The sequence below is a fragment of the Somniosus microcephalus genome, chromosome 28, assembly GCF_052327205.1.
Source record: "Somniosus microcephalus isolate GS21.2 chromosome 28, FLI_Smic_1.0, whole genome shotgun sequence".
Taxonomy (NCBI): Eukaryota; Metazoa; Chordata; class Chondrichthyes; order Squaliformes; family Somniosidae; genus Somniosus; species Somniosus microcephalus.
In genome coordinates this window covers 32,524,080-32,550,226 of record NC_141014.1, presented here as the reverse complement: position 1 = coordinate 32,550,226, position 26,147 = coordinate 32,524,080, and the positions used below count along the sequence as shown (strand labels likewise).

General features: G+C 49.4%; 1 protein-coding gene across 3 annotated transcripts in view; it reads right to left on the bottom strand.

Annotated features, from left to right (window-relative positions):
• mybpc2a (myosin binding protein Ca) overlaps positions 1-26,147 on the bottom strand; it is a 112,057-nt gene that overhangs the window by 4,451 nt on the left and 81,459 nt on the right. For all 3 annotated transcript variants that reach the window (XM_085969737.1, XM_085969739.1, XM_085969738.1), the window contains 5 exons: positions 24,303-24,498; positions 16,489-16,628; positions 14,883-15,042; positions 6,382-6,518; positions 4,368-4,554 (listed from right to left, as the gene is read on the bottom strand). In XM_085969737.1, coding sequence (XP_085825863.1) covers positions 4,368-4,554; positions 6,382-6,518; positions 14,883-15,042; positions 16,489-16,628; positions 24,303-24,498 — 820 coding nt within the window. The remainder of the gene's footprint in view (positions 1-4,367; positions 4,555-6,381; positions 6,519-14,882; positions 15,043-16,488; positions 16,629-24,302; positions 24,499-26,147) is intronic.

The window sequence follows — 26,147 nt, the reverse complement described above, 5'->3', positions numbered from 1 at the left end:
TGTCCCCGGAGACGTCAGCCACGCGGGTAGAGATATGCCCGAGGTAGATTTCCGGGGGAAAACGAACATCTTTTCGTGAGTGGTAGTGTTAGTGGCTGTACATAACAGAGACCTTATGGAGTGGAGCACGTCTGGGAGGACTTCCTGCCAGCGGGAGGTCGGAAGGCCTTTTGACTTTAAGGCTAACGTGACAGCCTTCCAAACAGTAGCATTCTCCCTTTCCACTTGCCCATTACCCCGGGGGTTGTAGCTAGTGGTTCTGCTAGTGGCTATCCCCTTCGAGAGCAAGAACTGGCGCAGTTCGTCACTCATAAATGACGTCCCCCTATCGCTGTGTATGTAGTTCGGCATGCCAAACATGCAGAATAGATTACTGAGACACTTGGTGACCGTGGCACTGGTCATGTCTGGGCAGGGAATGGCGAAGGGGAAGCGGGAATATTCATCGATGATATTGAGGAAGTATACGTTATGGTCGGCAGAGGGAAGGGGTCCCTTGAAGTCCAGACTTAGGCGCTCGAATGGCCGTGTGGCTTTGATAAGGTGTGCACGGTCAGGCCTGTAGAAACGAGGCTTGCATTCCACACAGATGCGGCAGGCTCTGGTCATTGCCCTGACCTCCTCGATGGAGTGGGGCAGATTGCGGGACTTTATAAAATGGTATAGTCGGGTGACCCCTGGGTGACAGAGGTCGTTGTGGAGACCCTGTAATTTGTCCGTATGAATGCTGGCACACATTCCCCGCGATAGGGCGTCTGGGGGTTCATTAAGGGCTCCCGGCCTGTACATAATATCATAGTCGAACGTGGATAGTTCGATCCTCCACCTGAGTATTTTGTCATTCTTGATTTTCCCCCTTTGTTATTAAACATGAAAGCCACCGACCGCTGGTCGGTGAGCAGGGTGAAACGTTTGCCGGCTAGGTAGTGTCTCCAGTGCTGCACTGCCTCCATTATAGCCTGTGCCTCCTTCTCGACAGAAGAGTGCCTGATTTCAGGTCCCTGAAGGGTTCGGGAGAAGAAGGCCACAGGTCTCCCAGCCTGATTGAGGGTCGCAGCTAAGGCAAAGTCTGACGCATCGCTTTCGACTTGAAAGGGAATGCTTTCGTCCACTGCACACAGTGCAGCCCTTTCAATGTCCTGTTTGATACTGGTGAAAGTCTCCCGAGCTTCAGCTGATAGTGGGAAGGACGTTGATTTAATGAGGGGTCGGGCCTTATCAGAGTAATTGGGCACCCATTGGGCATAATACGAAAAAAATCCCAGGCACCTTTTTAAAGCTTTGGGATTGTGTGGCAGGGGCAGTTCCTTTAGGGGGCGTAATCGGTCAGGGTCCGGTCCAATTACCCCATCTTCCACCACACAGCCGAGGATACAGAGATGGGTTGTGTTGAAGACACATTTGTCTTCGTTGTAGGTTAGATTCAGCTTTAGGGCAGTTTTTTTAAATCTCGCAAGATTTAGATCGTGGTCTTGCTGGTTGTGCCCGCAGATAGTGACATTGTCCAGATAGGGGTAGGTAGCTTGTAGTTTATTCTCGTCAACCATGCGGTCCATCTCACGTTGGAAGACCGAGACCCCATTTGTTACCCCGAAGGGCACTCTGAGAAAATGGTAGAGGCGTCCGTTCGCCTCGAAGGCGGTGTATGGGCGGTCCTCCGTTCTAATGGGGAGCTGGTGATACGCGGATTTGAGGTCGATAGTCGAGAAGACTCGGTATTGCGCGATCCGGTTGACCATTTCTGATATGCGGGGTAAAGGGTAGGCGTCCAGCTGGGTATAAATATTAACAGTCTGGCTGTAGTCAATTACCATCCGTTTCTTTTCGCTATTTTTAACTATGACTACTTGGGCACGCCACGGACTGGTACTGCATTCAATAATGCCTTCCCGCAGGAGTCTGTCCACTTCCGTCTTGATAAAGTGTGTCTTCCAGACTGTACCGTCTACTTTTGGTCGCTATGGGCCTACAGTTCGGAGCGAGATTAGCGAATAAAGAGGGCGGGCTGATTTTTAAGGTTGATAGGCCACAGACTGTGAGTGGCGGCTGGGACCCGCCATATGCTAGCGTGACACTTTCGTGGTGGTACTGGAAGTCCAGGCCCAAGATTACATTAACACAGAGTTCTGGCATCACGAGGAGTTTAAAATCCTTGTAGTCCGTGCCTTTTACAGTCAGTGTTACCACACAGTAGCCCAAAATGTCCGAAGTGTGGGGCTTAGCAGCCATAGCAATTCTGCCCCGTGTAGGGGTTACCGTTAATGAGTGCTGCCGTACCAGGCTAGGGTGGATAAAACTCTCGGTACTCCCACAGTCAATTAAACATTTCGTTAAATTCCCGTTTACCTGTATGTCCATCATGGATTTTGTCAACAGGTGTGGCCTGGATTGATCCACCGTGATCGAAGCCACTGTTGGGCCCTGGGCGGCCGTTGAGTCGGGAAAAGATGGCGGATCCCAAGATGGCGGCCCGCACGGCACGCACGAGGCGGTGACGGAGTTGGAAATCGGATTCCCCCTGCAGACTTTGCTAAAATGCCCCTTTTTCTTACATTTGAAGCATGTAGCGTCCTTCGCTGGGCATCGTTGTCTGGGGTGCTTGGCCTGGCCGCAGAAGTAGCATTTCGGGCCTCGAGACATTACCGCTGTAGTAGGACTCCTGGGTGAACTTCTGTGTGGGGACTCCGGCGGTGTAGAGCTGGTCTGAGACCTGGATGGGGAAGATGGCTGATTCCAAGATGGCGGCCCGCTCGGCGCGCACGAGGCGGTGAGGGCCGCATGGCCGGAAGAATAAGAGTCAGAGTTTTTCTGGGCCGCGTCCAGCAATCGCGCAGTGGCCACTGCCTTTTTTAAGTCCAGGGCCTCCTTCTCCAGCAGTCTCTGCCGGATATAATTCGATTTGAGGCCCGTGATGAAGGAATCGCGGACCAATTTGTCAGAGTACGCGTTGGCCGTCACGGCCTTGCAGTTACAGTCCCGGACCAAGTCCTTTAGGCCCTGTAAGAAATCGTCCATTGATTCCTCAGGTCGCTGCCTGCGTGTAGCCAGCAGATGTCTGGCGTACACTTCATTTACTGGCCTCTGGTATTGGGCCTTCAGGATAGTGATGGCCTCCGTGTAAGAGGTGGCGTCCCGGATGAACGAATAAATCCGATGATTAACGCGAGTAGTCAGTAGACTCAGTTTATCTACCTCGCTAGCGGATGAGGCCCTCGCGAAGAGTTCGAAGCATTTGAGCCAGTGTCCAAATTGATTTGATGCTTCAGCAGAATGTGGATCCAAGTCCAGACGCTCTGGTTTTAGGAGTCGATCCATCCTAGTATTCTTTAGTGATTAAAATTGATGTGCCTTCAATAACCACAAAACTAGAAGTTATAAACTTTAACAAGTTGGCTTTTAATCACTAAGATCAGAGCTAACATCTCAACACACTGACTGGCTCGCAGGAATGAGTCATAAAGATCCTGGGATCTTTATGTAAGAGAAGTCAGGGGTGGAGCCAAGAGCCAAGACCTGGAACATTCCAGGTTAGTCAGGAAAGAGGAAGTGAAACTATACACCGTGTGGGGGAGGGTAATATACATGAGTGCAAAACGAATACAGGCAAGCCAAACACATTTCATTACACCCTGGCACTATTTCGAAGAAGAGCAGGGGGAGTTCTCCCCAGTGTCCTAGGGGCCAATATTTATCCCTCAATCAACATAACAAAAACAGATTATCTGGTCAATATCACATTGCTGTTTGTGGGAGCTTGCTGTGTGCAAATTGGCTGCCGCGTTTCCCACATTACAACAGTCACTACACTTCAAAAAGTACTTCATTGGCTGTAAAGTGCTTTGGGATGTCCGGTGGTCGTGAAAGGCGCTATAGAAATGCAAGTCTTTCTATACCCTGCATTGTTCTAATGAAAAAAGACCCAATTTTTTAAGTCTTCCTTTGTATTTTTATATCCTCATAGTAGGCAGCATCCTAGTGAACCCGTGTCGTATCCTCTCTAAAGCCTCACTATCCCTCCTGTAGTGTGGAGCCCAATACTGCACACAGTACTCTAGGGTTTTATATCGGCTCATCATTCGCTCTTAGCTTTTATATTTTAAGCCTCTTGTGGTAAAACCTTGAATTCCATTAGCTTTTTTTTAAAAAGCAGCCTCATCAATCTAAAAGGCTGCCTTTCACTGTCCTGTAAATCTGCCCCCTGCCCCACACCACCCCCCTCCACCCCCCAAAACCCCTTTGCTCCTCCAGAGCACCAAGCCTACTTCCATTCAGAGTATATGTGCACTGGGCATTGGCTTCACCGGCAGAGCTGCTAGAGGACAGAAACACCACACGAAGCAAAAAAAGAACAAATGTAGCCCGTGTACCTCTCACTTCCAGTTTACATTCCACCTCATCTTCACCCAGGTCGTTTATAGCCTTGCAGGTGTAATTTCCGCCATCAAAGGTGCTCGGCTTGCGAATCTGCAGCGTCAGGACGCCTTGGTTGTGGTGCATCAGGAACTTAGGATCGTCTATGATGGCCACTTTGTTCTTCATCCAGGTGATCTTTGGCTGCATTCGGGAAAATAAAACTGGGTTTACAGCTCATCAAGGTTGAGAAGCACAGCGAGCTGCGGCAGGGTTGAGCAGCAAGGCAGGCTAGAGAGGAAGAACTTGCATTTATCGAGCGCCTTTCACGACCTTCCCCCAAAAGCACTTCACAGCCAATCGAGTACCTTTGAAGTGTAGCGCACAGCAAGATCCCACAAACAGCGATGAGATGAATGACCGGATAACGGGGGTGAAAACTGGACGCAAACCGGGCAGAATCACCTTTGCCGACACGCCCGGCATTGAGTTCTGTTGAAGTCGGTGGAACCGAATATCGGAATGATAATAAGCCTAGTGGTTATGATCCTGGACTAGCGACTTAGAGAGGTCGCGAGTTCAAGTCCCACTGTGGCAAAACTAGCGGGGGGGGGGGGGGGGTAATTTGCAACTGCGTCACCCCGGGCACGAAGCTGCTGGTGGAGCAGATCATCTGCTTGTTATAGAACCCGCCTGATTTACCTTCCACTGATGGCGGCTGATCCGGTTCAAGAGGTCACCTCACAGGTTGAAAATGAGAAAATTACTGGGGAAAGCTGCCAGATTTTTGTCAAAACACCCCCCCCCCCCCACCCCACCCAACTCATTCATTACATGTCGTTGAGGGAAGGGAAGCGACCCGGTCTGGCCTACATTAATTACATGGTTGACTCTTAATGCCCTCTGAAGTGACCTGACAAACCACTCAAGTTGTAGCACAACTGCATGAATCAATGTAGCCTTGCCAACACTGCCTACATCCCAAGAACAGATAAAAGCTGACCCTTCACCTACAGCATTTTAATTTGGTCCTTTGGAATTCTATACAATGGAAATGAATGAGAGGAGTTCCCTCCAGTGGAACTCTGTATATTAGGGGTGAATTGGAAGTGGTTTGGTCCATTGCAACGTTATATACTCGGAATTGATGAGAAGTGTAAGTAGAACAACCTCTCCCTCAACATCAGCAAAACAAAGGAGATGATCGTGGACTACAGGAAGCGGCAGGGGGAGGGACACACCACAATCTACATCGAAGGGGCTGAGGTGGAGAGGGTCAGCAGCTTCAAATTCCTGGGTGTATTCATTACGGAGGACTTAACGTGGTCACATCACATCGACGTCGTAACGAAGAATGCATGCCAACGCCTGTTCTTCCTCAGGAGACTGAAGAAATTTGGAATGGCCCCCCAGATTCTCACCAACTTCTACCGGTGCACCATCTGTCCGGCTGCATCACGACCTGGTATGGCAACTGCACCGCCACAGACCGCAAGGCTCTACAGATGGTGGTGAAAGCTGCACAACATACTATAGGAATTAAACTACCTGCTGTGCAGGATATCGACCCCGAGAGGTGCCGGGGGAAGGCCCTGAGAATCATTAAAGACGCGAGCCACCCCAGCCACAACCTCTTCGCCCTGCTCCCGTCCGGTAAGAGATACTGAAGCATACGGTCTCGTACCAGCAGGTTTCGAAACAGCTTCTACCCCCAGGCCATAAGACTCATGAACGTATAATTTATTATTATTTATTACTGTTGTTTTATTTATTATTACTGTATTTCTATTAGTATTTTTATCATTGTTATGCCATATTTATTCCAATGTTGGGAGGACTCGTAAAAATCAACATTTCATTGTGCAGTATACACGTCTGCTGCATATATGACAAATAAAATTGAATTGAATTGAAAAAGTGGTTTGCTCCATTCGAACAATGAGAGTGAACAGGAAAGAGGGGGCTCCTTTGGAATATTACAGCTGAACCAGTAATATGGTTAGAACCGACTGTCTTAGTTAAGATACTTACTTTAGGGCTGCCTCGTACAGAACAACTCAGCTTTGCTGTGTAACCTGCTACAACAGAACGATTCAACAGAGGCTGTGTGAACTTTGGTGCGCGGCTGAAGTCATACTCCTTGTACGGTGGTGGCACATAAGTTTTGCCTGTGTAGGGAGACAGGGAAGAATTAAGACTCGACTTGACTTTTTTTTTCCAACGCTGTTTAGTATTTTTCTCCACTTGCCATGGTTGACCTCACCCCAAAGCCTTTCCACCATCGACAAGGCACAAGTCAGGAGTGTGATGGAATACTCTCCACTTGCCTGGATGAGTGCAGCTTCCAACAACACTCAAGAAGCTCGACACCATCCAGGACAAAGCAGCCCGCTTGATCAGCACTCCATCCAGCACCTTAAACATTCACTCCCTCCACCACTGGCGTACCGTGGCTGCAGTGTGTACCATCTACAAGATGCACTGCAGCAACTCGCCAAGGCTTCTTCGGCAGCACCTCCCAAACCCGCGACCTCTTCCACCTAGAAGGACAAGGGCAGCAGGCGCATGGGAACACCACCACCTCCAGGTTCCCCTCCACGTCACACACCATCCTGACTTAGAAATATATCGCCAATCCTTCATCGTCGCTGGGTCGAAATCCTGGAACTCCCTCCCTAACAGCACTGTGGGAGCACCTTCACCACACAGACTGCAGCGGTTCAAGAAGGCGGCTCACCACCACCTTCTCAAGGGCAATTAGGGATGGGCACTAAATGCTGGCATTGCCAGCGATGTCCACATCCCATGAATGAATTAAAAAAATACACCAACTCGGTGGGGGTGGGGAGGAACATTTCTGCGTACGTGCCACATGTCTGGAACGGTGCATGCAAACCCACATCCCACTGCTTCACGGCATAGTGTGATAGTACACCAATACATGGTAGGACTTGTACAGTTACATGGTATAACCACGCAGCCAAATTCTTTGTGGTACAGGTAGAACGTCCCGAATCCGGCAACCCCGGGACTGAGGCCAAGCCAGTTTTCAGGTTTTCCCGGACTTCGGAACGTGTTTCTGATGTCCGAAGTCCAGAAATGCCCGAGCCCAGGTTGCGATACTTCCGGCCCTCGGACACCAGAAACACGTGCCAAGTCCGGAAATGCCTGGGCCCAGGTTGCGCTATTTCCGGTTTATGGTAAGCATCCCTCAAGGTGTCCGGATTCCGGAACATTTAACGGATTCCGGATCCCTGCCACCAATCGTCCCGGAGTCCGGATTGCGGAACTCCGGATTTGGGACGCTCAACCTGTGCTGTTTTGGAGGGCAAGGATCTTGTTTTAATCGAAATCAAATATACCATCTCAAGCAGAATTTCTCTTGTATGAAGCATTAAGTCTTAAAAGGTGAAAGGGGAAGGGACACAATATTTGGGAGCTTTTGAGACAAATTTAGTTCCCGAAACAGACTGCATAAAGATCAACCTGATCTCGGGTATCACCTTGGCCATCTGAGGGCTGAAATTAAGGCACATTTTTTCAGGCAGGCGACAAGGGGGGAAAAATTTGGTCCGTTGGCGCCTCCCGTTAGCGACCCGAGGCGCGGCGCCGCTAACGCCTCGTGCAAAATTCAGCGGGAGGTTAGCGGCGGTGGTAGCCGGTAACGCCCCGCGGCGTTGCGCCTCCGGCGATGATGTCATCACCGTGCGCAGCGCCCCACTCACAAACTTGGCTCGCGCCCCATGACCTACCGCCGGACGCTGTGTCCGACAGGGTCAGGGGGCGTTTTTGCGGCCGGGGCTGCGATAATTTAAAGGCCGGTGCTGTAAAGTCTGTGGGTTGTTTAGTTAATTAATACACAGACTACCAGAGTAACTTAAAACAGGACTTTACTATTCGATGGTCGGGGCGAATCTGCCCAATAAATCCTGACACAGCACTTATATACCGGTGTGGTCACCGTCGGTATTACAGTATACAGAAGCCAACAAAGTAGTGCAACACCTAAAGTAGTTCTCTTAAAGGTGGACGGTTACATACAATAGTTCTCTTAAAGGTAGACGGGTACATACACTACAATCCTCCCTTTTTAGCTTACAACATACTGATTCCCCATTAAACATACATTATAACATATATACAACTTTATGCAAGACAGTTCACAGATTCAGTCTCTCTGGAGGTTTCCGGACTCTGTCCGGATAACGCCTCGGTGGTGTCGTAACTCCCGGCGGGGTAGTAGGTGCTTCTGGCAAGGTCGATTCGGCTTGAAGGACAGTGTCAGGTTCATCTGATTCCAGTATTACCAGATCGGAGGTAGGTGTTCTGGGTATCTCTGTCTCAACATTAACCGTGTAAGGTGGTGGAGTAGGTTGGCCATTTGTGGCTGACCCTATGATCTGGTCAACATGGCGCCTTATTATACTGTCCCCAATGTCCACCGTATACATCAACGGCCCTAGCCTTTTTCCAATAGTTCCAGGCTGCCATTTCTCGGTACGGTAGTCCCGGGCCAAAACTTGTTGACCTATCTGAAAAGATCTAGTTGGCCTTTCATTCATGCCCTGGAATTGCCGGTTCTCTACGTCCCTTCTGACGTTTGGCTTAAGCAAATCCAGCCGGCATCTTAGTCGTCTATTAAAAAACATCATGGCGGGAGTTTGATTTGTGACCGCATGTGTTGCATTCCTGTACGCCAACAAGAAGCTATCCACCTTATGTTGTAAGTTAATGGCTTCATTACCCATGGCCTTTATGGCCTTCTTGAAGGTCTGGACAAACCTTTCAGCCAATCCATTGGAGGTGGGATGGTATGGGGCTGACGTGTAGTGCTTAACCCCATTGCTCTTTAAGAATTTCTTGAATTCTTCGGACACAAATTGCGGTCCATTATCAGAACAGATCTGTTCCGGCAGCCCATTCCTAGCAAACATGGTCCTTAACACTGTGATGGTTTTTTCCGTGGTGGTGGTGGACATCTTTATTACCTCCGGCCACTTGGAGTGTGCACCCACCGCTATTAGAAACATTGAGTCCATAAATGGACCAGCAAAGTCGATGTGTACCCTTTGCCAAGGAGATGAGGGCCACTCCCATGGATGCAGAGGAGCCTGTGGTGGCGCGTTTTGGACCTTCTGGCATCCTAGACAGCTCTTAGTGATTTCTTCGATGTCCCCATCAATGCCTGGCCACCACACAAATGCTCTTGCTAGGTTCTTAATTTTCACTCCACCCAGATGTCCCTCGTGCAGCTCCTTTAACACCTTCTGTTGAAGTTTGGGTGGAATCACCACTCTAGATCCACACATCAGGGTTCCTCGACACACTGACAGCTGTTCTTTTCTCTGCGAAAATGCTGGCAGCGTTGGTTCGCCCTGTGCTGGCCATCCCTCCACCGTTAAATCATAGACTCGTGAGAGAGTCAGGTCATTTCTTGTTTCGTTTTCGATCATCGAATTTGTTACTGGTAGAATTTCCACTATGGATGAGTGGAACATCTCTACCGGGTCCACTGTAGTCGCTTCTTCTACTATCGGCAATGGCAAGCGCGATAACCCATCAGCATTTCCATGCTGTTTGGACCTTTTGTATTCGATGTCATATTGGTGTGCCCCAAGTAACACGGACCACCTCTGTAACCTTTGCGCTGTCATGGTGGAAACGGCCTTGTTAGGGTTGAATATGGACACCAACGGCTGGTGGTCTGTCAGTAATGTGAACTTCTTGCCCTGCAGGTAATGATTGAATTTCTTTACGCCCCACACAAGGTTGAGGGCCTCCCTATCTATTTGAGCATAATTTCGCTCCGCGGAGGTCAATGATCGGGACGCGAATGCCACTGGCCTTTCCAAGCCATTTGGTAACTTGTGTGAAAGTACTGCTCCAATTCCATAGGGGGAAGCATCACAAGCTAGACGAAGAGGTAACGTTGGGTTGAAATGAGCCAACACTTCTTCAGAGGTAATCAACGCCTTGCTTCTGCGAAAGGCCTTTTTACATTCCTCACTCCACTTCCATGGTACTTCTTTCCGCAACAGAGCATTCAGTGGATGCAGCACCGTGGATAGATTCGGCAGAAACTTGTGATAATAATTAATCAACCCCAAGAATGATCTTAACTGTGATACGTTTTCCGGAGCGGGGGCCTTCACGACAGCTTCTATCTTGTCAGGTGGCTTGTGCAGCCCCTCTCGGTCAATGACATGACCGCAGTACGAGATCCGTTTTTGGAAGAACTCACACTTCTTGCGATTAACTCGAAGGCCATATTCCTTCAACCTAGTGAGCACCAGTTTCAAATTTGTGAGGTGTTCTTCCTCGTCTTCTCCCGTAATCAGGATATCGTCTAAGTAACACTGCGTGCTTGGAATTCCTTGTAATACCTGCTCCATGGCCCTCTGCCAAATTGCTGGAGCCGAAGCTACCCCAAAAACCAGTCTATTATAACGATACAAGCCTCTGTGTGTGTTGATGGTGAGGTACTGACGCGACTCTTCCTCGACTTCCATTTGTAAGTATGCCTGTGCCAGGTCTATCTTGGTGAAGTGTTTCCCTCCAGCCAACGAAGCAAAGATATCTTCAATCCGCGGAAGCGGGTATTGTACCGTGTGAAGCACCGGATTCACTGTGATCTTGAAGTCTCCGCAGATGCGGACCTTCCCCGGTCCCCCTGGCTTGTTACTTGGTGAAGACTTCATGACGGGAACAATGGGCGTGGCCCACTCACTCCAGTCCACTTTTGACAGTACCCCTGATCGTTCAAGTTCTTCCAGTTCTGCCTCCACAGCAGGTCGTATCGCGTAAGGTACCGATCTGGCTTTGAAAAATTTTGGGCTTGCATGTTCTGCAATCTTAACCTTTGCTTTAATTCCTCGCAGTGTTCCCAGTCCTTGCTGGAATACCTCTTTAGCTTCGTCCAATATTCTGGACAACCGTTCAGGTTTGACATCTTCCTTTCCGGAATCTACCGTCATGGTGTTTAGTGAATGCCAGTCTATCTTTATTTTCCTGATCCACTCCCATCCCAGAAGTGGTGGACCTCCCTCAGGCAACACATACAGGTCCATCCTTTGGTGATCTTTGTCCTTGTATCTCACCTTGACTTCTATCTTTCCGATGGGGTATACTTTGTGCCCCGTGTATGTCTGCAATACTAGTTCCGTATCCCGTAGGGGAATATGCTTGAATAACTTTTTATAATCATGCTTATTCATGACCGTCAACGCCGATCCGGTGTCCACTTCCATTTTCACTTGGACTTTTGCAATCTGTAGTGTGATCCAGATAGCTTGTCGGTCAGCTTCATTACTCACATTGTGAATTCTCAGACTATCCAGTTCCTTGCAGTTGGAGTGTGAGTCCGAATTCTGTTCTTCCGGACTCTTCCTAGTCACCTCATGTACCTTTCTGTACCTCTTTTGTGGTGACTCATTATTGTTGGTCTTCTTTCTTGACCGGCATACCTTAGCTATGTGACCGAGCTTGCCATATTTCCTACATTCCTGGTTTTTAATCCAGCATTGGTTCTGGTCATGTGTTGTCTTCCCACAACGATAGCATTTCGTTGTACCCGAAGTAATTTGCTGCACACTGAGTGCCGCTGCCTTTAGCTGCATTTCCGCCGTTCCTTTCGCTGCGGCTTTGTTCGATGCAGCAATGAGGACAGCCTTATCAAGTGTAAGATCGTTCTCTTCGAGCAGTCGTTTTTGTGTTTCTTCCTTCAACATTCCGCACACGAATTTGTCTCTGAGTGCCTCTGCCAGATTTTCCCTAAACTGACAGTGTTTCGCTAGCCTACGCAGTTCAATCAGGTACTCCGCGTTGCTTTCCTCTTTCCGTTGCGTTCTCGCGTAAAATTTGGATCGTTCCACTAACATCAGTGGTGCGGGGTTAAAATGATCCTTCAGGACAGCAACAATATCATCGAAAGTCTGATCCGCCGGTTTAGCTGGTGCTAGTAGATGCTTCAAGAGCCCGTATGTCTTCGCGCCCATCGAGTTTAGCAAGGTTATAGCTTTGTCATCTTCTTCTATTTTATTGGCCTCACCATAGATCTCAATGCGTTCCACATACGTGGCCCAGTCTTCTACCTCGGAATTAAAATCGTTGATGTTACCACGCTTAGGCATCTTCCTCTCTTCCTGATAACACCACGGATTATTTCTTTAAATTTTCTTTTTTTTTCTTCAAGATGGCGGTTCCCGCGAAAATGGCGGTTTCCCGCGCTTATCTTCTCTCCCCGCCCACTTCAATGGCGGTTCCCCGCTTCTGTCTTCTTCTCCGCCTAATGGCGGCTTCCCGCGTTTCTTCCCCTGGCGGGAGGGGTACACTTTCCCCCACGGGCGACGGCCGCTGGCTTTCAGGTTCACAGCCTGCGCGTCGGCTTCAGTGCTTTCCCTTTTCTCGGCAGGGCAACCGGCGCTGGGTACACCCCGTTGACAGCGAACAGTTTCAGCCGCTGGGCTGGCTCTCGCTCAGTTCCCCTTGCTCGGGCTCTGTCTCTCTCCCGCTCGCTCGGCTCTACCGGCGCTGGGTACACCCCGTTGACGGCGAACAGTTTCAGCCGCTGGACTGGCTCTCGCTCAGTCTCCCTTGGTCGGCTCTGCCTCTCCCGCTCGCTCGGCTCCCAATCGCGCCTCCCAGCCCTCTCGCAGTCCGGTGCTTCCCTCCCCGGCTGTGGCTGAGTTTTTATATCTTCCCGCGCCTACGCTCCCGGTCGCAGCGCTTCGTGGCTTCGGTCGCTGCCCGGCCTTTTTCGCCGGTCGCGGTCTAGCTGTCTCACGACGCCGTTGCGTCCCCAGCCTGTCTGTACCGCGGCTTCCTTGCTCCACGCTGCCCCAGTCTCAGCGCCTCTGGGCCCGACTTCTGTCCGGCTCCTTTCCCCCTCGACTGTGGTCGAGTGCACCGCCCTTATCCTCCGGTTATTCTGTTTACTTTTCCCTTACTCACAGTCACCGTGGCCGGCTTGCTTCTCGTGCTGATCGGCTCACTCTTCACCGTGGCAGAAGGGACAGTCAGTGCCTGTTGCTGATGGAAGTCTTTGTCTCTGAATTCTTCCTCCTTTCCAGCTCTGCAGACTCGAGTTTTCTCCCAGCAGAATGACGAGGGCGGTTGCCTCTTCTCGACGCTCGTTAACTGCTTCGGAAGTATTGTTGCCGCAGGGTACGATCGGACTCGTCGCCACTGTAAAGTCTGTGGGTTGTTTAGTTAATTAATACACAGACTACCAGAGTAACTTAAAACAGGACTTTACTATTCGAAGGTCGGGACGAATCTGCCCAATAAATCCTGACACAGCACTTATATACCGGTGTGGTCACCGTCGGTATTACAGTATACAGAAGTCAACAAAGTAGTGCAACACCTAAAGTAGTTCTCTTAAAGGTGGACGGTTACATACAATAGTTCTCTTAAAGGTAGACGGGTACATACACTACAGGTGCCGGGCGGCCTTTTTTTTCGAGCTGCCTGCCAGCACCTGCCCCCTCTGGCCTCCCTCCTGCAGGGGAGCCAGCCGTGATCGATCAGCTTGGCACTCCTCTCGAGTGCCGGGCTCTATTGCCGACGCCCCGCTCCCCGCTGGAGCAGGGCCCCGGGTCGCGCTGCGCTAGGCGGCTCCCTTTTAATCAGGGGTGGGAGGCCTGCAGTACCGCGGCGCTACGTGCTGGCGCGCGTGGCGCTGCTGCACGTAGCGCCATGATATTCAATGGGAGCGCCCCAAGAGGGAGGGAGAGCGCTTCCAGTAGCGGCCCCGCCTCCTGCTTGGGGGCGCTACCATTGAATTTCAGGCACAGGGGTGCTAACATTTTCGGGGCGCTAAAAGTAGTGCCCCGCCGAAGTTAGCACCCCAAAGGGCACGAGCCAATTTTCCCCCCCAAAGGAGTTTAACTTTGCGTCTAACCTGTGCTGCACTTGATATGGGAATGCTTTAAGGGACAGCGTTAAGGGAGGAAGGAAGGAACTTGCACGTCCACAACCTCAGGACTTCACAGCTACTAAGTGCAGTCAACGTTGTTACGTAGGCAACTATGGCAGCCTATTGGTAGGCAGTAAGGTCCTAGAAACAGTATTGAGACTAGTTAATCTATTTTGGTGGTGTTGGTCAGGGGATAAAGGAAGGATTTCCTGCTACTCTTCCAAAAAAAAGTGTCATGGCATCTAAAAGTGTCATGGCATCTTCTACAGCCACCTATACAGATAAGGCCGGCTCACCTGAGAAATGGCACATCTGACAGTGAAGCACTCCTTCGGTACTGAAGTAGCCACCTAGATTATTTGCTCAGGTCCTCGAGTGGGGCTTGAACACACAACCTTGTGTCTCGAAGGCAAAAGTGCCACCCCTTGAGCCAAGCTGACACATCAGGCTACAGTGGACTGTGTTGGGTTAGTCAATGCCAACACTGGGTGGAAAAAGCATTGTGAGGCAAATTTCAGACCCATTATCCCACACCAGGCAGTGCGCATTCCACCCCTGAGATATTTGGCTGCTACTGTAACAACCTGATGAGAGAGAAGGTAATCCTGTCACTTACTGTCTTTCTGGATAAAGGCCGTATTCTTTGATGTTCTTGGGCTGTCGCTCAGGCCACAGATATTCTCACTGAAGACACGGAAGTAGTACTCGTTGCCTATGATGAGATCAGAGATGGTGCAGTTGGTCTGACGGTTATGCTCGTACACTGTGAACCATTCCTGAAACCAAAGGGTGAAAGTTTTTCACTTATTTGTCAGTACAAGCCAAACCACAGGACAGACCCTTCTGAGAAGGTGGGGAAGGGAATTTTGTTGAGACCATCCCTACCCTCATCCAATGTCCATACATAGAACAGTACAGCACGGAAAGAGGCCATTCGGCCCATCGAGTCTGTGCCGGCTCTTTCGAAGAGCAATCCAGTTAGTCCCACTCCCCCGCTCTTTCCCCATATCCCTGCAATTTTTTTCGCCAATTCTATTTTGTAAGGCTACTATTGAATCTGTATCCACCACCCTATCAGGCAGCGCATTCCAAATCCTAACCACTCGTTGCGTAAAAATGTTTTTCCTCATGTCACCTCTGGCTCTTTTGCCAGTCACCTTAAATCTGTGCCCTCTGGTTATCGACCCTTCACCCATTGGAAACAGTTTCTCTTTATTTACTCTATCTAAACCCTTCATGAGCCGGAATTACCGCTGCGATCGGAGCCGTTGTGCCCGCCGGAAGTTCAGCTTGAGCACCCCAAGAGGGACGCGGGGCGCTGCTCGAGGCGCCCCGCGTCCCTCTTGGGGCGCTGAAACTGAATATCGCAGCGCAACGTGCCGCAGCGCCATGCGCTGCGGCACAGCGCGCTGCGGTACTGCAGGCCTTCCTCCCCTTCTTAAAGGGGAGGGGCCTTCTGCAGCGCGATCGAGGATCGCGAGTGCCAGCAAAAGAGCCCGGCACCGAGGAGAAGTGCCGGGCTGTTGGAACGCAGTCGGCACTCCGCGGGGGGGGGCGGCTCAGAAGGCCGGGGACGGCAGCGTGGAGATGTGCTGGCAGGCGGCCAGCAAAAAAAATGGCCACCCCGCACCTCTCCTTTAATTAGCGCCTCTACCGCCGCAGGTAGGCCCCCCTGAACCGGTCGCAAATAGCGTCCGGCGTTAAAGCAGGGGGCGCAACTAAATATCATGGTCGGGGCAGTAGCGAGGCGCTGTGCACACCGATGATGTAATCGGTAGCGGCGCAGCGCTAACGGCTAGTGCCGCCATTAGCGTTCCGCTAAATTTAGCGGGAGGCGTGGCCAGTGGCTTCTGACCCACTTAGCTCCCTCTTAAGGCGCTAACGGGTGGCGCAGCCCACTGAATTTCTAGGCCGTGGACTTTCCAGCATCGGAGAAGGAACTCTGCCCGCTTTTCCTCTCCGGGCATTGTGTGTGGGAGGTCGGGGGGAAGGGACTATTAATGCATCAACTGCTGTACCAGTTGAGATTGGGCAACTCAGTTCCAATTGGACATTAGACCGGAGGCCAGTATCAGTCATTTCCTCTTGGAGGGGAGTGTGTGGTGCTACCTTCAACGCCTCAGCTGAAATTGCCCGTGTGTGTGGGGGGATTCACGGCGCCACAGTATAGCACAGCGTGTCAGTGTGTTGTGACACCGGCCGAGCCAATCTTTCGCGCTCACCATGGTATTCTTGTCGGCTTTCTGAATGGTGTAGCCGGTGATGTCGCTGTTGCCGTTATCCTTAGGTGGCATCCACTCTATGCCAGCATTGAATCCCCAGACGTCTGTGATCTTCAGGGTCTCCGGAGGTTGGGGCTTGTCTGAAGTAGATTCAGAGAAAAGAAAATTCAAGGAAAAACTGCAGCTTAACATTCAAGGGAATAAAATGAAAGAGGTATTGTTTTTCAGCAGCAGTTGGCTCAAACTATAGCGCAGTGAGCTCCAGTGGGCGGCACTCTCACCTCTGAACCAGAAGGTTGTGGGTTCAAGCCCCACTCGTGGACTCGAGCACATAACCTAGGCTGACAGTCCAGTGTGGTACTGAGGGAGCGCTGCACCGTCTGAAGTGATACCTTGTAGATGAGACGTGAAATGAAGACTGATGTGCCTCAATGAATCCGAGACTCAACGTTAACGGAGCAAAGCAAGTCTTTTATTAATTCAGAAAGTAATACACAGTGGAGAAGTGTCTCTCATCCAGAGATCTGCTGTACTGCCTGTGAGACACGCTGGGGCCTGCTTAAGTAGGGGCCAGGTATGGGCGGAGCCCTACACACAATACAATACAGGTAAGGAAATGAAACTGAAACTAAACTCCCCTGCTTGTCACAGTCACAGGCACAATCAAACACAGAGAATACAGAGTGCCTGATGAATGGCATATTTCATCACAGAGACCCCCCCCTCCGCCCTCTCGGGTGGGCATTAAATATCCCACGGCGCTATATGAAGAAGAGCAGGGAGTTCTCCAGATGTCCTGGCCAACATCCATCCCTGAATCAACACTCCCAAAAACAGATTATCTGGTCATGCATCTCATTGCAGGTCTTGGGACCTTGCTGTGCGCATATTGGGCAGGATTTTCATTGGGCCGTGGAGGCAGGATTGGAGGCGTGCGGGGGGTTAAAATCCCGAAATCGGGGGTCCCGACCCCATCCCGCACCCAGCCCGCCTCCATGCCAGTTTCAAAGGAGGCGGGTGCCCACCCCGCATTGGGACCCGCCTCCCCGAGGCGGGAAGGGGATTAGTGCCAATTAACTGCCTGTTAACAGGTAGTTTTAGCCTAATCCCTATTTTTAATGTTGAAGTGTGGGATTCCCGGCGGTTCCAAACCACACCAAGTTAGAGGAGGCGGACCGTCGGGATGAAGGGCTTGGAGGGGTCGAGATGTCCGGTGTTCAGGTGAGTGATGGGTGCATGAGTGCAAAGGTAAGTGTGTTTGATCTGTGTAAAGTATTTAAATAGTGTTTACTTACCTTTACAGCCTTCCTTCCTTCAGGTCTCGGGAGTCCCTGATCTCACCGGCACAGAAAGCAGAATGGCTGCGAGCTGTCAGAAATTGCAGCATTCAGCTTTCTGTTCCGGGGAGATCTCTAAATCAGCCTGAGAGGAAGGAATTAACTTGGAGTACAGATTGTCAGTGTTTGACAGCTTCAAACTGCTGTCCAACGCTGATATTTCATCTGTCATAAGGTCTTGACAGATGAAACATCAATCTGTGACGTCAGCTGTTGCCGGGTGGCCCTTAATTGGCCTGCTGAGCCCGCTGGGCGGGCTCAACAAGGTCAATCAAGTCTAAATCGCGTGGGTTGGCTAGAACTCGATGGAGGCGGGACTACAACCCCGAAAGTTGTTGTCCCGCCTCCTACCCGCCTCCTCAATGAAAATCCAGCCCCTTGTCTGTCTATTGTCCTTACATTACAACAGCGACTACACTTCAAAAGTATATTATTGGCTGTGAAGTACCTCAGGTCCTGAAAGAACTGTTTCTTTCTTTCTATAACAAGACTATAAAAAAACAACTTGGCATCTGCATTTATCGCCCTTCCCCATCTCCAGTCATTCAGTATTTCTCTGCTCTCTTGTATCCAATCCTTTGTTTCCGTTGGTGTTTCTTCCTCCCTGACTGACCAGCTTCTCATCTGAACCAATTAAGGTGGATATATTCCTTCTGCTTATGTGTGAACTTTATGCACAGGATGAGGGATGTTCATGAGAACTAATGACCCAATTTCCATTTCTGACGCCCAAGTCGGGTCGGGTGGTGTAGCAGATATAGATGTAGCGCCGTATGATACAACAAAGAAACGCTTGCATTTACATAGCGCCTCCTCACATCTGCGAAAACTGCAAAGTGCTTCACGTATTTTTTGGTGCGCAGTGACCGTTATTTTTAGACAAATTTGGCAGCCATTTTGCACAGGAAACTAACTATGAGCTGAACGACCAGTTAATCTGCTTTTGGTGGCTGATTTTTTTTGGTTAGTGTTTTTGGTGCATCCTCCACTTCCTTTGCCCCGCCACTGGCGGCCACGCCTTCCGCCGTCTCGGCATTTAGCTCTGGAATTCCCTCGCCAAACCTCTCCGCCTCTCTACCCCTCTCTCTCCACCACTGCTTAAAACCTACCTCTTTGACCAAGTGTGCAATCACCTGCCCTGATGTCTCCCTTCTTTGGCTCGGTGTCACTTTTTTGCCTGACTACGCTGCTGTGAAGCGCCTTGGGATGTTAAAGGCGCTATATAAATGCAAGCTGTTGGTGATGAGGGAGGAATGTTGGCCAGGTCCTGGGAGAGCTCACTGCTCTTCTTCGAATAGTATCATGGCATTTCGTGAACATGAGCACAGTTCTGGTCTCCATATTACAAAAAGGATATAGAAGTACCAGAGAAGGTGCAAAAAAGGATTTACAAGGACGATACCAGAACTGAGAGGTTATAACTGTCAGGAAAGACAGAACAGGCTGGGGCACTTTTCTCTAGAAAAAGAGAAGACTGAGGGAAGACTTGATAGAGATCCTTAAAAATATGAAGGGGTTGGTTCGATAGGGTAAACATGGAGAAGATGTTTCCACTTGTCCAAAACTAGGGGCCATTAATATAAGATAGTCACTAATAAATCCAATAGGGAATTCAGGAGAAACTCTTTACTCAGAGAATGATGAGAATGTGGAACTTGCTACCAAAATCCCTCTTTTTTTTGGGGGGTGTGCGGTCTCTTTAAGGGTTTGCGAAACTTAAACATTGAGAAAGCTGGTCCCGGCCGGCCATGCAGCTTATAGGGAACGTTGCTTGCTGGAGTGGTTGAGGCGAATAGCATAGAGGCATTTAAGGGGAAGCTAAATAAGCACATGAGGGAGGAAGGAATAGAAGGTGATGTTGATAGGGTGAGATGAAGTAAGGTGGGAGGAGGCTCGTGTGGAGCATAAACACCAGCATGGGCCAGTTGGGCCGAATGGCCTTGTTTCTGTACTGTAAAACTCCGTGTAATTTTTGACAGACTATCTGAACTACAGAGCAGGCAGTCAAGGCCTCAACTTCAAAGGGCAGCACCTCTGACAGTGCAGCATTTTTAAAAAAAAATTTAATTCATTGATGGGATGTGGGCATCGCTGGCTAGGCCTGCATTTAGTGCCCATCCCTAATTGCCCTTGAGAAGATGGTGGTGAGCCGCCTTCTTGAACCGCTGCAGTCCATATGGTGTAGGTAGACCCACAATGCTGTTAGGAAGGGAGTTCCAGGATTTTGGCCCAGCGACAGTGAAGGAACGGCGATACAGGTCCAAGTCAGGATGGTGTGTGGCTTGGAGGGGAACTTGTAGGTGGTGATGTTCCTATGCGTCTGCTGCCCTTGTCCTTCTAAGTGGTAGAGGTCGCGAGTTTGGAAGGTGCTGTTGAAGGAGCTTTGGCGAGTTGCTGCAGTGCATCTTGTAGATGGTACACACTGAAGCCACAGTGCGCCGGTGGTGGAGGGAGTGAATGTTGAAGGTGGTGGATGGAGTGCCAATCAAGCGGGCTGCTTTATCCTGAATGGTGTCGAGCTTCTTGAGTGTTGTTGGAGCTGCACTCATCCAGGCAAGTGGAGAGTATTCCATCGCACTCCTGACTTGTGCCTTGTAGATGGTGGAAAGGCTTTGGGGAGTCAGGAGGTGAGACACTCGCCGCAGAATTCCCAGCCTCTGGTCTGCTCTTGTAGCCACAGTATTTATATGGCTGGTCCAGTTCAGTTTCTGATCAATGGTAACCCCCAGGATGTTGATTTCCTCGGTAGTGAACTGGAGAGTGAGCCCAGATTGGGTAGCGTAGAGCTTTCTCCAGAGATCCGAGTGAGATCGCCAGTGCCCCTCCAAGGTCAAATAGACCCGATGTCTGGCCTCAGACATGAAGAATGGCTGACTGGGCAAGGTACAGCATTGGTGGGTAAGGCACACCAGCAAGATTCGACACTTTCAGGGCGGGAGTGAAAACAGCGCCACGGAGAATTTACAGTCAAGATGGAGAAACTGTTGCCAGCAAGGAACACTCGACTACCCACCTCCATTAGCTGGCAGTAACTGCCAACATGGGTTAAGCCTTTTACCACGGACACTAGACATGATTTGTAGGCCGAGTAGAAATCAAATCCCTTTCACAGCTCAAACTGCTGTGCAAATAAATCACCCACTGGCTTTTTTAAGCAACTGACCTTTGGGGTTTGGATGTCCTGTAGGTCACAGCTCACGGGGGCAATTAGAGGCTGGGGCATGACTCCTGTGAGACCTTTTAAGCTTTCGAATTGCTCCGAAATGTCCTTCTAGGGGAGAGAAGGTGTTTCTTTACGAGTGGCATTCTTTGAATTTTCCAGGTTGGGGGGTGGGACACAGGGAGGGAGCGGAATTACTTGTAACGTGACCTTGACGGAACGAATGTCGCAGGTCTGGCACTGACTACACTCTATCAGGGCAAAAGCACTTTTTAGGGACGGGCGTGTTGAGCAGATGGGTGGATCAAATGGTTTCTGTTCCAGAAAAAGATTCGTAACTAAAGAGTTTTAAACAAGCAATCATTTAGATCAGGGCAATATTATGATCTTGCGCATCCCCCGACTTCCTTCGTCCCACCATTGGCGGCCGTGCCTTCAGCTGCCTGGGTCCTAAGCTCTGGAATTCTCCCCCTAAACCTCGCCGCCTCTCTACCTCTCCCTCAAGACGCTGCTTGAAACCGACCTCTTTGGCCAAGCTTTTGGTCACCTGTCCTAATGTCTCCTTCTTTGGCTCGGTGTCAATTTTTGGCTGATTACGCCCCGGTGAAGCACCCTGGGACGTTTTAGAAACAGAAACATAGACGATAGGAGCAGGAGTAGGCCATTCGGCCCCTCGAGCCTGCTCCGCCATTCAGTGAGATTATGGCTGATCATCCAAATTCAGTACCCTGTCCCTGCCTTCTCCCCATATCCCTTGATCCCTTTAGCATTAAGAAATATATCTAACTCCTTCTTGAATATATTTAATGAATTGGCCTCAACTGCCTTCTGTGGTAGAGAATTCCACAGGTTCACCACTCTCTGGGTGAAGAAATTCCTCCTCATCTTTGTCCTAAATGGCTTACCCCTTATTTTTACTGCGTTAAAGGTGCTATATAAATGCAAGATGTTGTTGTTCAGTGAGGTGTATGAATGTTACATTGAGGGGTGCAGGTGTATCAGAAGATGTCACATTGAGAGGTGTGGGGTATAAGAGAGTGTTAATAAGAGGTGTATCAGGAAGTGTTTCATTGAGAGGTGTAGGGTATATCAGAGAGTGTTACGTGAGGGGTTGGTTATATGGTCATAAGCTGTGAGTGTGATATCAGAAGCTGAAATAGCTCCAATTCTATTTAATCAGAGCTCCCCACATCTGATCCCTTAAATTGGGCCTGGTCGTCTTTGCTCATCCTGCAGACGGAAGCTGAATTAATTCTGTATCAGGCATTTGTAAACCAATCCGTTCTGGCTCCAATGCCCCTGACTTCACGCTTTCCAGCTGAAGACTTATTTGTGTCCTTTACACCAAGGCCAACTCTCCTCATGTATCCGGCCTCCTTCTCATGACCGTATTTACAGCAGCAACAGGTTTTATTCACTGCAGAAAGTTCCCGAAAACTGCACCGTTGCTGGGACAGTTCTGAGTGTTCGGACTAGCGTGGGACAACATTGATGAACGCTTACGCCTTCCCGAGTTCACTGCGTTAACAGTTTTTTTAAAAGCTAGTTGCTGTAGTGAAAGGCGGCACAAAGCCACAATCCTGGTTTGCCTCCAGTTACTCCAAACCACTCTGACAGGTTTTCAGCATCTAGTTTCACAGCTATCTCTCCTCTGTCTCAACCTTGTCTCCCTCTCTCTCTCTCCCTACATTGGCTCCCGGTCCAGCAACACCTCAATTTTAAAATTCTCATCCTTATTTTCAAATCCCTCCCCAGCCCTCGCCCCCCTCCCTATCTCTGTAACCTCTTCCATCCCTACAACCCCTCCGAGATCTCTGCGCTCCTCCAATTCTGGCCTCTTGAGCATCCCTGATTTTCATCGCTCCACCATTGGTGGCCATGTCTTTAGCTCCCAAGGTCCTAAGCTCTGGAATTCCCTCCCTAAACCTTTCCCCCTCTCTCTCCTCCTTTAAGTCGCTCCTTAAAACCTATCTCTTCGACCAAGCTTTTGGTCACCTGCCCTAATATATCCTTATGTGGCTCGATGTCAAATTTTGTTTGATAATCACTCCTGTGAAGTGCGGCTGGTTTACTAGGTTAAAGGTGCTGTATAAATACAAGTTGTTGTTCAGAAAAATGAACTAATTTTTCTGAACACAAGTGAACATAAGAAACAGGAGCAGGAGTAGGTCATTTGGCCCCTCGAGCCTGCTCCGCCATTCAGTAAGATCATGGCTGATCTGATCTTGGCCTCAACTCCACTTCCCTGCCCGCGCCCCATAACCCTCGACTCCCTTATCGTTCAAAAATCTGTCTATCTCCACCTTAAATATATTCACTGACTCCGCCTCCACAGCTCTCTGGGGAAGAGAATTCCACAGATTCACCACCCTCTGAGAGAAGAAATTCCTCCTCATCTCAGTCTTAAATGGACGACCCCTTATCCTGAAACTATGCCCCCAAGTTCTAGATTCCCCCATGAGGGGAAACATCCTTTCTGCATCTACTCTGTCCAGCCTCCTCAGAATCTTATATGTTTCAATAAGATCACCTCTCATTCTTCTAAACTCCAATGAGTATAGGCCCAACCTGCTCAACCTTTCCTCATAAGACAACCCTTTCATCCCAGGACTCAACCTAGTGAACCTTCTCTGAACAGCCTCCAATGCAAGTATATCCCTCCTTAAATAAGGAGACCAAAACTGTACACAGTACTCTAGATGTGGTCTAACTAACGCCCTGTACAGCTGTAGCAAGACTTCCCTACTTTTATACTCCATCCCCCTTGCAATAAAGGCCAATATTCCATTTGCCTTCCTAATTACTTGCTGCACCTGCATGCTAACTTTTTGTGTTTCATGAACGAGGACATCCAGATCCCTCTGTACCTCTGCATTCTGTCGTCTCTCTCCATTTAAATAATATTTTGCTTTTCTATTCTTCCTACCAAAGTGGATAACTTCACATTTTCCCACATTATACTCCATCTGCCAAATTTTTGCCCACTCACTTAACCTATCTTTATCCCTTTGCAGACTCTGTGTGTCCTCCTCACAAGCTGCTGTGGGATCGAGCCCGACCTCAGCAGTGAGCGGACTCTGGCTGGGGGAGGGAAGAAGTGCCTAGTCACGAAGCTCCGGTCATCACGAGTGTGGGGCAGGCTTGAAGGACCAGCTGGCCTTCTCCTGCCCGTCAATTCTGTATGTCCTTACGTGCTCAGAATTGAACTTTGTAAAGTGTCTTTCATGGAACATTTATAAGCACTATCAACTTTAAAGCTAGCGGATTTCTTTGCGCTCTCCGTAATAAAAAGACCCTGCCCAGATGGTGCTGCTTACCAACGACCTGGATTTTGATTGTTGCCTTGTCGGTCAAGTTCTCAATCTGAACACTGAGCTCGTAATTCCCAGAGTGACTGCGCTCCGCACTACGGATGAAGAGAATGGTGTCCACTTCACTGTTGCGGACATGAGCTTGATTGGTATCCAGTGGCTGCCCATCTTTAAACCATGTGACCAGAGGTCGCGGCTTTCCCTGATGAGGGTCAAAGTTCAAACAATCAGTTTAACTCAAGCGGGTTGAGAAAGTGAATCAACTCAAGGTTATTCTTTAATTCTGAAATATTTTTCTTCCCTCGCCCACTCAGTTTTCTCCCCTCAACTCCCGAAGTTTTCTCCCCTCCACTAACTTATGCTGGGATGCATTTCCATGGATGCTTCCAGCGTCTCACCCAAGTAACCATTCTTCAAATCAGCCCCGATAGTGAATTTCAGCAGTCACTTGACCCCGAGATGGCAGTATAGCTGAACACGATTCTGCTCTTGCTCGATATGATGGCTGTGTATAGTGACACCACTATTCCCAGCCAGAATGGAGATGATTGGGTAAGTTGCCCCGTCAATCACGCCTGCTGTAAGTGACTGGGATTGATTTTACGCACAAAATTTGTATTATGTAGCTATCCTCCACTCACTGCATTTTTCGGGAGTCATCACCCTGCTTTTACCGGGAGACGTTGCTGTAGTTTCAGTCGTGAGTTCTGTTTGCTCTAGTTCGTAGAGACTCTTATTAAATAGATTCTGTAGACTGTTTGCTGTAGTGCATTGTTTAAATTGATTCTGTAGGCTGTTTGCTGTGTTACGTTGTTTAAATAGACTCTGTAGACTGTTTACAGTGGTGCACTGTTTAAATAGACTCTGTAGACTGTTTGCAGTGGTGCGCTGTTTAAATAGACTCTGTAGACTGTTTACAGTGGTGCGCTGTTTAAATAGACTCTGTAGACTGCAGTAGTGAATTGTTTAAATAGACTGTTGACTGTTTGCTGTAGTGCGTTGTTTAAATAGACTCTGTAGACTGTTTGCAGTGGTGCGCTGTTTAAATAGACTCTGTAGACTGTTTGCGGTAGTGCATTGCTTAAATAGACTCTATAGACTGTTTGCTGTAGTGCGTGTTTAAATAGACTCTGTAGACTGTTTGCTGTAATGCGTTGTTTACATAGACTGTACTTGCTGAGTAAATAGACTTTGCTGGCTGTAACTGAGATGGAGAACAGTTGTGATCTCGCACTGGCGTGGCTGAAAACATAAGGACATACAGAATTGACGACAGGAGAAGGCCAGCTGGTCCTTCAAGCCTGCCCCATACTCGTGATGACTGGAGCTTCGTGACTAGGCACTTCTTCCCTCCCACATACTCCAGCGGATCAAGAGCATGCTGATTTTCCCCTCCCTAATTCAGGGGCTCTGAGGCCAACCTAATTACTTCCCTGCTTTTTACTTCCCACAATGTCCCCGTAAAGTTTTATTACATCCATGTGCAGGTTTTTCTTTTCCCCCCTTGTGATTTAACACCTCATCAGATTTCAGCCACGCCAGTGTGAGATCACAGCTGTTCTCCATCTCAGTTACAGACCAGCAGACCTACACCAGTCCATGTTGAGACGCTGTCCTGTCACCTCAGCCCAGGGAGACATTATGAAATATCACCACTTCTGATAGATGACAACCTACCTTGCACCGCACCCCACCCCCCCCCCACACCTCTCGCTGGCAGAAGACACTGTACATCTCACTGTCATTTCATCTCTAGGACCATGTATGAATCCTTATTAATAAGTCTACAGGACAAACAGTCTACAGAGTCTATTTAAACAACGCACTACAGCAATCAGTCAACAGAGTCTA